This window comes from Jaculus jaculus, chromosome 7, assembly GCF_020740685.1.
Source record: "Jaculus jaculus isolate mJacJac1 chromosome 7, mJacJac1.mat.Y.cur, whole genome shotgun sequence".
NCBI classification, from domain to species: Eukaryota; Metazoa; Chordata; class Mammalia; order Rodentia; family Dipodidae; genus Jaculus; species Jaculus jaculus.
This window is the reverse complement of record NC_059108.1, coordinates 120486402-120498599: the sequence shown is the minus strand read 5'-3', so window position 1 is coordinate 120498599 and position 12198 is coordinate 120486402. Positions and strand designations below refer to the sequence as shown.

Below are 12198 nucleotides of genomic sequence, written 5' to 3'. Positions count from 1 at the left end.
GAAGCCTGGTGCTGTGAATCCCCAGCACATGACCTTCAGTGAGCGGTGTTGGTTTTCCTTTAGAGACTCTGAGATTCAGGGATGTTCTTTATGCTCGTAGGCACTGTGGTGATGGGGCGAGAACAGTGAGATGTGGTGTTTCTGCCTTCCACCCACTCTGCTCCACTTTCTTTGTTGACCTCATCATTCCTCAGGCTGCTAACCACACTCACATATAAAATATTTGTGCTGTTGGTTAAAAAAAAAATGCTACAAACTTCAGCCTCCACAGATGCTCTCCTACACAGCTGGGTCATGAAGCAATGTGCTGCATGCTTCCTTTTGTCAACGGGCTTTTCTCTACCCACACTTGCAGTCAGGGAACAACAGCCTTCTTGGGACAGTGGTGTGGGAGGAGAGGGTAGAGAACAGTCACTGACGACAAAGTTCCTGCCAGCACATCAGCAGGGGCTCTCAACTCTCTTCCCCAAAAGGCAAGAGGCCCATAGCCCCAGCCTTCAACAGACTGCTTTGCAAAGTACAGCTTCTGTTTAAAGTGACATAGTTTTACCCATGCTCTCCTCCAGAATAGTGACACTGATTTGTAACAACCTTGAAATCTTTAGTTTAAATGGATATGAATGCATAGTGTGCCTAGCTTCATTGACCAAGGCCTACAAATTATCTTACCTAATGGGATATTGAATTCCGTTGGTATGGAAAAGATGCCAATGACAAAACTATCTATAGTTTATGTAAATAACCGGGACAAGGAATAGGATGAGGAATGGAATAGTACAAGGGAAATATTTACAAGAGCTCATTCTGTATAAAGGTGGTACGAATACAAAATCATAACTGTCTTAAGGGGCTAGAGAGATGGTTTAGTGGTAAAGGCACTTGCCTGCAAAGCCAAAGGACCCAGGTCCAATTCCCCAGGACCCATGTAAGCCAGATGCATAAGGTGGCTCATGTGTTTGGAGGTTGTTTACAGTGGCTGGAGGTTCTGGTGTGCCCATTCTCTCTCTCTCTTTCTCTCTCTCTCTCTCTCTCTTTCTCTGCTTCTCTCTCTCTCTCTCTCTCTCTCTCTCTGCTTCTCTCTCTCTCTCTCTCTCTCTCTGCTTCTTTCTCTCTCTCTCTCTCAAATAAATAAATAAATAAAATATTTTTTAAAAACCTGTCTTAATGATAAGGAAACAGAAAGCAAGTGACATTTGAACTAGATGGGAAATAGCCAAGGCTGAATTACACAGCAGGCCCTCAAAAAGTCAAAGATTCTGATTTGTACAAAGAAAAGTGACTGCAGTCAAAATGCAAGTCTTCAAGCATTCATAGTATCAATGACAGCTGAAGGCAGAGAACTTTCCTAGGCTTGCCTCATCCTTGCCTTACAAGGGTCCTACAGCACCTCCTCCATGTTTCCATCAGGGAATCTGCTGCTGGGAACCAGGCAACATAAATTTCCCCTTAAAGCTTCCCCAGAGCCTGTATCTGGCATAAATTAAGATATTACCGCCAACTCCTGCAACTCCCAAACCCCCGAGCCACACATCTATTCTGCATTGACCTATCGATCCTACTGTGGTCCTCTGGGAACCCAAATGAAATATCAGGCAGCTGGCTATGGCCAAAGGGGATTAAAGCATTTCCCCTTCAAGTGAGAGAGATTTACTTTGAGACCCACAATTTAGGCCCCAGTATGTCTCCTGCTCACTGAACATACAGTGATTGCGTGCTCCTAGAACTAAGTAGTGACACAAGAATCACCCTGGTGGGTAGCATTTCCCCCTTTGGCCTTCAACTCCCTTGGGAGCTGGAACTGTTCTTCAACTTTCCTTGTGGAGAATCGAGAAGATGGGCTTGGATCTGTATGGCAGGAACAACGAGAGTTCAGAGAGGAAAGCAAATGGCCTTATCCATTTGGGACACAAGAGGACCATAGAGAGGGCTTGGAGCCCTTTTACAACATGCTTGAACTTATTCAGTACTCAAACTAACACATCAGACCCAAGTGGGAGGACCAAGAGACTTGACACAATCTCTTTTGGCCATATGGCCATTAACAGTTCATTCAAGGAGCCAGGGCCAACAATGTGGTTCTAGATAAGTCTTTTTCAAAAATGGGTCATCCAACAAAAAAAAAAAAAAAAAAAAAAAAAAGATCGAAATTCTCCTACTCTAACCCCAGTGCAGAGTTTGTAAGTACTGTGTTCTCCTGGTGAAGTACACCAGTGGTGAAGGGAGATCAGCATTTCAAAATCAAAGTGCTTATAAAAGGAATCACCATCATATACATGATGACTAACAAAAAATGTAGCTTTGAGAAGCTTCTCAGAGACAGATGGCCAGCAGTATTGCTTAGTCCTTCACAACTGCAGGTTTACATCTTTGGTTAGTTCTTTGTCTACTTTAAGGCTGTTTCTGTTATTAAGGCAGAGTTAAGCTTTACCCTCTTTTCTACCATGTTTCTGCATCTGAAGTCTCTCCTTAAGTCCCAATTCCTACATGGTGGAGTGAGCACCTGCTGAATCAGCTTTCCATAGTACAGATAACAACTATAAAGTTTCAACAAAATACCAAAAACCAAACAAGAATTAAAAGAAAACTGGGCTGGAGGTGGCTTAGCAGTTACGGCACTTGCCTGCAAAGCCTAAGAACCCAGGTTTGATTCGCCAGTACCCACGAAAGCCAGATGTACATGGTGGTGCATGCGTCTGGAGTTTGTTTGCAGTGGCCAGAGGTCCTGGTGTGTCCATTTTCTATCTGCTTCTTTCTTTCTCTCTCTTTCTCAAAAATAAATAAAAGATTATTCCTTTTTTAAAAAGCATGCAAATTCTGGAAACAGGCTGACATTTGGAGAAAGAGGCATAAGGTGAGTATCCATTTTTAGGCTGCTTTGAGCTGAAATTAAACAGTCTCTCTGAATCAGCAATCAGCACACGGCACACACAGGGAAACTACAGGAGCTAGGAGATGAGAGGGGGACTCACAGAGGAAGGACAAGAGCCCAAGAACAAGTAAGGCCTTCATCCTGTGCGTGCATCCTAGCCAAGCCTTCGGTTAGCCCTGAACTGTGAGTGCAGCACAAATTCCAGCTCAAGGGAAAAGAGCTGAGCTGAGAGTTGAGCTGCTGCCTGACATGGTCCACAAGCTGAGCCATGTCCCTAAACAACACAGCAAAACAAGCACCCTTCATAGGAATGTGACAGCGGGAAACGTCCAGAAAGCCAAGCGTGAAGGCACATGTCTATAAAACTAGCCCTCGGCAGGCTGAGGTAGGAGGATTGGGAGTTTGAGACCCATCTGGGCAGCACAGTGAGAACAAGTCACACCCAACCCAAACTACAGCAACTACACACATTTGCAAAGTTCAGAATTCAATCTAAGACTATTCAACATATATAAGGGCCGAAAACAAACAAAAACAAACATTTCTCAAAATCTGACCCATTCTGTAGAGAACAGTGGAGACCAATTCTAAGGCTACCCATATGTTGACTTTACCAGAAAAGGGTTTTAAAGAAGTTGTTATAACCATGGTTAATGGAATAAAGGAAAACATTTTTTGTTATGAATACAAAGAGGATATTTCAGCACACAGAAGGAATTAAGTAGGGATTCTAGAACTGAAAGATAAACTAACCTAAATTGTATCTCTGCTACCATTTGAGAAGTACTCCTGTTTTCTTCATATTCTGTCCCTTGGTCCTTTCACTTCTAGACCTGGATCAGTTTAGAAGGGAGAGAGATTAATGTTCCTGTGGCTCTACAAAGGCACAAATCAGACCCCGTTTCAGATGTTCTGATGACAAGTGAGGTGGGAACAGGGGAATAACCCATATTCGAATTTTACTGCTGCTCTGCTGCAGATTCTGTTTCCACTGATTCTTACTTGAACCCAAACGAAATGTAAAACTGCTGACATCATAGTTAACTTTTGTTCTTTGAGAAGACTTGACTGGCGAGGTAGACATAATTTAGGGACATGTGGCAGGAAGATTCAATGCAGTAAGGTTGTAAAGGTCAGAGCTAACTGAACCTTTTCTCTGGGATCCCTGATACTAAATAGTAGGCCTGCAACAGGTTCCTGCATGGACCAAATTTTCTTTGTAGGAGGTAAAAAAAATGCCACAAAATACTACTATAAGAAGCCTGCAGGACGCAGTCTACATACAAATAAGGAGTGTTTTTAGTAAGAACAGAAGGACAATTGGAGAGAAAGCCTCACACCTTTCTGAAGTAACTCCAAGAAGGAATTCCTGAGAGAAAGTGTTTGGAAGAGAGAAGCGCTTTGTTCAGCAAATTCTACACACTATGAGAACTAACCTTCAGAAAGAGTTTCCCAATCCCCCAAATCCCTGGTATTCGCAAAAGTAGGGCGCAATAGGAAAGGGCGCAAGCTTGTTTAGGATTAAACAATAGGATCTAACTCAAGAAAGTGACAAGAGCCATAAGAAAGGTTACAAACATGAAATGGTTTTACAGGTGAAACTGGTTCTTCTGGGAGCAAGGAGTATGATTATTTCATTTACTTCCAGAAAACCAACAATGTACAAAGCAAGAAAATGAAAGCTGCCAATGCATGTTCTTAGAAGCTTGTAATGTACACTAAAACCAGTCATCAGTATTATTATGGACCAATACGAGGGGAGAAAAAAGTAATGCCAGAAAGCTATATAACTCCTGTCTTTATCATAGTTCTTCTACCATAAAGCTGATTACCACATTATCCAATGATACAAAACTCTAAAACTTAACAAAATTCAGTTTTAAAATTTATTTTTTGTTATCAAAGAGAATGCCGAGAAACATTGAGTACTAAAGAATTTGTTCATGGCATTGGTTTACAAAAGTTCCTAATGGAGAGTGAATATTTTATTTTCTGATGTATCCTTCATTTATTAATGATGAGGTGGATGAACTGACTGATGCAATTACTTAAAAACAAAATCCAGACAACCTTATAAAGGGCAAAAAAAAAAAAAACAAAAAAAAAACCCACATCCATTCTCATTCTGAATCTGTTGACTAGAGTGATTCAGTGGTCACACCACCACCACTGGCTAAGAATCAACTTTCCCACAGAAGGGAACTGTTCATGTCTTCTCAGTAAGTCACACAGGTCTCTCAGATATAGGCACCATGTTTGAAGTCTCACACAAAATGTCTTGTGTCACTTAAATTATACAATGTGGCAGTGTTTGTTTTATGGGGACATAATATTTAAAGAAGGGACAAAGTAGAAAATAATCCATTTGCATGTTATATGTGAGTACATTATTATACTGTGCATGGGCATAAGGGCACACTGCAGCCCTTGGTAAAGACAAATTCCACCAGTGAAGCATCTGAGAGTTTCCAGTTGCTCTTGGTGCCAAGGGCATCTGTTATTGAACCATGTTGTTAAGTGCAGGCCACCTTCCGTTTGATTGAGATAGTTTGAACTGAGTTTGTTGTTCATCTCTTATACCTGATCTTTATTTTTCAGCCTCAGGATATGTGGGGTACTTGACTGTTTCTATCTTCTCTCGGACTTTGTAGGAAGGATATAAGCCTGTTCTTCCCAGTTTTCTGTTGACACCTTTAGAATAGCCATCCCAGTGATTTCCAGCCACACCAATGATATCTCCAGGTTCCATGGGGATTTCCTCTTCAGTTCGAGGTTGGTGAGGATAAACGGCAATCTGGTTGTGGGCATTCTGACCCCCAAAATAATAGATGTCATCTAAAGAATGGAAGTTTGCAGAAGCATCAGGATGCAGTGTCTGCATGATTTCATAAGCAACTCGACAGACCTTGGGAAAGAGTAGGGAGGAAAAAGGTTGTCAGTACAAAGGATAAATGCTCTCCTTTAAAGTAATCTAACCGCCCTTGGCCAGAGATGGGCTCCAGCTCTAAGAGCTGAAGAGTAGTGGCTTCTAGTCACAATTTTTCCAACCATGTGTTGTCAGACGGTGGTATAGTCACTCCTCATCTCTTTACCTGGATCTTTTAAAAAATTGAATACAAAATAGATTTACAATTAGTCTCAGGAGGGGGGCAACAAATGTATTTAAAAAGTAATTTAAGACTATGAGTCGGTTAACAACGATGCTGCTCTCTTTTCTTCATCTACTCTTAATCACAGTCTTTTCTGCTAATTTAGAATGTGGTCTCAGGAGCCCTCTCAACAGAGACCCACACAGTTACTGATGGCCGACTAGCATTGGCCATTTCTATTCTAAAGACTTTTAAGTGTGGTGTGCACATAACAGTGTGCTGGGCCTAACACAGCTGGGCCAGCTGTGGCGGAAGAGGCGTCTAACACAACTGGTGTAGCTATAAGGCCACTTAAAAGATTCTTTGTCCAACAACATCTATCTTCCCCAAAGTGAAATTGTACAAACTGAATTTAGTTTCTATGTTTAATAAGCTCAGTAACAAAGCTGAACTATCAACAGAGGGCTAACACCTAACAACTAATGAACAGATTAAGTATACAGTAAATGGGGTTCTAGAAAATTCCTCCTTTATCCATTCTGAACTGAGAAATCAAGTCAAATCAAGCTTTCCCAAATCTCTAGTTTGGTTATATCAGTTAACAAATTTTCACTGTCTCTATGCTAACACTTGCACTTATATAAAAATGAAAATACTACTAATGTCGTTAATCTGTTAAACAGAGCAATTTAGCCTTGGTGGGCACAACAGTGTTTCCTTTTTTTTTTTTTTAACACTAATAACTAAAGGTAACATTTCAGACATTGATGTGGGTCAATAAGAGAGAGACTTGTGGAAAAATGTGGATTGTAGGTTCCTCCAATCACCATTACTACATCGATGAGTTCCTTTGCCTTAGAATAAAGGCCATAATGATGGCAGATCACTCAGTGAGTAATGATTCTGTCCTAGGCATGTTCTCATATAAGTCCCACCTACCAACTCATTAGCTGTCACAACAAGCCTGTGTGCATTATTTTTATTTCTACTCTTCCAGTGAAGAAATTCAGCAACATAATGATTTGGTAAATTTCTAGAAAGTACAAACGAAATTAGAAATATTAGTGCCACAAGCTAGGTTCTGGTTCTAGAGCATGTGCACTCAAGCACATATGAAATTGCTTGGGGTTAGTACCCAGAGCAAGCACTCAGTGAAGAGCTGGCGAGTGAGCACTGCTCCGGCAGAGGAGGCGCTCCACATGCAAAGTGCTGAGGAAGTAAGGACTGTATCAATCCTGGGGCAATTCACTGATAAAGATAAGGAAGATAGTTATAGTGCAGATTGTGACTTTAAAAAGACAACTCTAGGCTTCCTCCCTAGAGTTTTCAGATTCAGATCATAAGGAAGGTAGATGAGCGCTTGCAGCTGTGGCAATACTCCAGTTTGGTACTTGTTAGTGTTCATGACTGAGAGGGGCGGTGTGGGGTTGGCAAATGTAACATGAGTGCACGTAGTATATTTTATTTCATTCTATGCTGTAATGGCACTGTACCACTTTTACCATGTCATTATGTACACAGTAATGACTAACAGAAGAAAATCCTGCTAAGGAGAAAACACAGGCTTGATTTTTTTTTTTTTAAATTACATGCAAGGGTGGGGGAAGTCCATCAGTTTGAATTTAACCTTAGGAATATCCAGGTGCTTTCTCACAGACAGCAGATGGGACTTTATTTTTATGGCAGAGAAGAAATTTAGAGGCTCACCCAGTGTGGAGAACTTGATAGTGTGTTCTTATCTCACTGGGTACTGCTGGGAGACCTGTGCACCTTTCCTATAAACTGTTTAGTTTGCTATACAACAAAAGAATGAAACCAGAGTCTTTGCTCTACTGTAGGAATGCCAAATTAATGCAATAAGAACTGCACAGTGTAGCATCCAGCACTGCAAGCCACAGCCCATGGGGATGCAAGGTATCCTTCTTGCCTTGTTCCAGGAAGTAGTCACAAGCTTCACATCTCTTGTCCTGTGCTTTCTCCCTGGTGCTCTCAAGTTACTCTCTACTGTTTCATGAGCTACTCCACAATGGATCTTCCAACCTAGCTAGACCCATCTGTCTGAGAGAAAGTTAATATAACCTATTGTTTTGCTTTCTGAGCCTTCTAAAATCTGGTTCAAAGTATATAATGAGGCCAATTGCAATTTGTGTTGATCCTGAACTAGAGATTGCCAGGAGAGAGTGCTGTAATAACTGCCATTGAAGGAGGTGTCACAGGGGGAAAACAGTAATTTTTCCTTTGGTGATTTTTAATGAGTGAAACTGCTGAGCAATGCTGACTGTTCATTAAACAAAGGAAACTTCAACAATATTCAAGTCTTTAAAGGAAACACCTACAACTGTTTTGGTAAGTTAGATTTCAGAGTAATAAAAATGGATTCTACAACATGGTAAGCAATATTTTTAAGAAACTCTTTTGATATTTTGCCTACCTGCAAATGAGCTGCCAACTACTCTTATTTTTCCAGCTAAAATTTCTTGGCTTCAGACTTAAGATGGTTTTACTATGTGAGAAAATAAATGACAAAGTAGATTCCTTGAGCATGGCACTTTCTAAAACTGTACTTGACAGAACTGTTTAGAATGTGATTGCCTATCATAACATACTAGCTTTTCTTATAAAATGTTAATATTGATTAATTTTCATGTTAAATCTTGAGGACTGTTCTTTTAATTTAAAACTTTTAGGACAAACTTGGCTTTAAGGAACAACTCTGATAAAAGGATTCAGAAAAATAAGTGCAACAAAATAAGTATACTGCTGGCTTTAAAAAGCTTTTCACTTAAGAAGAGAGAATTCTCAGACCTCACTTACTGATATAAAACCAAGACAGATCAAAAGCTCTGAGACTGGGAAAGAGATGTAACTCAGTGGAAGAGTGCTTATCTAGTAAACCCTAGGTTCAATTCCTAGCACTGCAAAGCAGAACAGAAACAAAACACAAAGGATGTCAGCACTGTCATGCCTATGGTTTCTCTGACATCAAGCCTGACATTTTTCCTCCTAGTATGACATTTCATTGTTGTGTTGTCTGAAATAACTCATGATCAATGAACGAATTAGTTTCTGTTATAGGAAATAAATTCCTCAAATGACAGGATATGAGACAATGTGTACATGAATATGATGACTTAAGGATTATCAAAGCAGCATGAAAAAGATGCTAAACTTCATCTCTTACAATACTACTTATCAACTGTACAGGACCTAGAATTACTTGTGAGGCATTTTGTAGATTAGGTCAGCCTCTAGACATACATTTTTGAAGGATTATCTCAATTAGGTTAATTAAGGTGGGAAGACCCACCATAACTGTGGGTGGCACCAATCCATGGGTTGGAGTCTTATAATATATATAAGGAACTGGCTGAGACCAGCAGCATTCATCTCACTCTGTTTCTCACTCTGCTGAATGTGAGCAGCTGCCTCAAGCTCTTGTTTCCATGCCTTCTCTACCAGGATGGACTGTGACCTGAATTGAATCCTCTCCTTTCCATAAACTGCATCTAGACAGGTTTTCTGCCCAGCAATGAGAAAGTAACTGATACAGCGGTAATCATCAAGGGAAGATCAAAGTTAGTTATCTGTGCTTTATTTTGGGCTGGGATTTGGTTCATGTTTTCTTACTGTCAGTCTCCTGGATATATGGTTTTAGTCTTTCTCCATTTTCTAGCATGTCTCGGGCATGTGCAGGAAACTCTAAAGATTAAATTTCCTAAAGTCAACAAATGTACAAGTTTATTTGTATTATGGTAGTAGTGTTGCTTAGCATTAACTGTTTGATAATGAAATTTTAAAAATATTTTTTAAATTTATTTATTTGAAGCAAGAGAGGCAGAAAGAAGATAGGCAGACACACAGAGACAGAATGAGTACACCAGGGTATCTAGCCATTGCAAACAAACTAAAGATGCATATACCACTTTGTGTATCTGGTTTAATGTGGGTACTAGGGAATGGAACTTGGATTGTTAAGCTTTGCAGGAAAGCACCCTAACTGCTGAGCTATCTCTCTAGCCCAAATTTTTGTTTTTGACTAGTTACATTGTTGGCAATGTTCTCTTTCACTAAGCTAAAGAAAATGGAATTGAAGTGGTATACTGGTACAGAAAAATCAAAATGCTAAATGTTGCCAGTTACTCTTAATTATAGAACATTATGCCTGTACCCATAATGACTGGGTGGCCCATAGGCATTTCTTATGACCACAAGCAGAAGTTAGAGTCCTTCAGTGGAATATTTCATGCTCTTTTAAAATGTGAAGTCAGACAGTCTTAAATAGACATATGAAAAAAAGATGTTAAAGTCAATGATGAAGAGTCTGTAACAGCAGAGGTATTCATATAACTATTCATATATGTATCAGCTAATATGTTTATTATATTGCTTGTATATGTAGTAAGCTATACAATACATATCATTACTATTCTTAAATGTGTGAGAACATACAAAACAAAACACTAGTAGTTAGAAACAGGCTTAGTAATTTGTTCAAGGCTACATTACCACAAAGCGGTCAGATAGTCTATCTGCTGAGCTCTCTGCCTAGTGAAGTTAATGGCTCAGCATTTTGGTCCCATGAATGTCTTTTTCTTATGCCCTTTTTGTGATAACAATGATAATGATGAAGAGGAAGAGAAGGCATTTTGGGGGCATCCTTCAAACAATTCCTATTGAGGCTTAACAAAGTAATCTCTACAATTCAAGAACCAACTTCATTTAACAGTATTAATTACTTCTTTACTAGAAAAGATATTTCCAAGAAACATTCAAGTATAAGTCTAGATATTTATTAATGAATGTACAATATATGATAACAGAAGTGTTCACTTCTGGCAAACTGCCACACATACTCTCTCATATATATAGTATATTCACTGTTAAAATTTTACTGTGAGTCCTAATATAAAATATTTGGAAATATTCAAGTCTACTTTGAGATATAAAATATTATTTGAATTTTACTTTGGAACAAGTGATTAAAAATTATGTTGGGTGAACTTTGGCAACAATCTTTAGGAATAATATAACATATGCATTATCTCACTTGTTTAGATACAAAAAGTCCTCTCTCTGCACCTATTTTTCTATGTATGAACTGCTTCTCTGGGCCTATGTCCAACATACTGAGTTGAAATTACGCACAAAACAAGAGCAAAACAGTACAACATTCTCCTCCTGCCTAGATGAATCCTATCATCATGAAATGACAGTGGTACTGATTTTGAGGTCAAAAGTCAGAGTTGTGAAACCAAAAATTCTTTTTTTGGTTTTATTTTTTAAAAAAGATTATAAGCTTATTCCTCATTGGGAAATGCAGTAGTTATTTTGTTTTTGTTTATTTTAAAAGCTGAGCATATTACTGCCACAAATAAGCCAGCCTCACTAGCAGTCTAAAGAAGAGAAAGTAGATGGACATCCACTTGGTAGGTAACTGTATACAAAATTGGAAAAGTATTAAGTAAACTTAATTACTTTCTCTTTTGGTTAAATGCTATGAGCAAGTCAAGTACTTTGAATGACTTCACCAACTGGCTTTAGTGGAGATGCATTGAACCACTGCTTGCAAACACCTAAATAGCTCAAGTAGCTATTTTATGGAATCTCTTTATTCTCTTGCAAGACATATCACTACCAAGTACAAGAAACACTATACTTGAATCATGCTAACTAACATTAAAAACACATATGACACATAAACAGCAATTTTCCTGACCTCAAATGACCAACTGGTTTTGTTTATTAAAACATGTCCTGCCACCTACCTGGGAAGAAAAAGTACACACTAGGAAGTCTGCCTGGGAAAGAAAATGTATATCCAGGATCACACCCCGAAGTGAATTTTCTGTATATCGATTGTGTAGTCCAGCTGACCAAGAAATAGAGTTATCACTGATAAATTCATAATTGGGATATCTGAAAAAAAAGACATAAATTTGTATCACTGAAGTCATCATATTCTGTCAGCAGGGAGACCACTCCTTTAATGAAAAGCTCCCTCTTTCTAACACTGAGAAGGTTGATGAGGAATTTTTGAATTCATCAGTGGAGTCTACAGGCATGCCACCCTGAGTGTACCTGGTCTCATCTGAATTCATCAGTGGAGCAGAATCCATTCTAGAATGTGTTGAATATTAAATATTTTTGGAGCCTGATATAATGGTACACGCCTGTACTACCAGGTTGTCTTTAAAACATCCATCATATGTTCAAATGATTCCACTTTGAATTGGACATTTA

General features: G+C 39.2%; 1 protein-coding gene across 4 annotated transcripts in view; it reads right to left on the bottom strand.

Annotated features, from left to right (window-relative positions):
- Nucleotides 1–4741: 4741 nt before the first annotated feature.
- Fut8 (fucosyltransferase 8) overlaps nucleotides 4742–12198 on the bottom strand; it is a 261713-nt gene continuing 254256 nt past the window's right edge. For all 4 annotated transcript variants that reach the window (XM_004649268.2, XM_045155050.1, XM_045155052.1 and 1 more), the window contains 2 exons: nucleotides 11724–11874; nucleotides 4742–5774 (listed from right to left, as the gene is read on the bottom strand). In XM_004649268.2, the coding sequence (XP_004649325.1) occupies nucleotides 5457–5774; nucleotides 11724–11874 (469 nt within the window). In that variant the 3' untranslated portion in view covers nucleotides 4742–5456. The remainder of the gene's footprint in view (nucleotides 5775–11723; nucleotides 11875–12198) is intronic.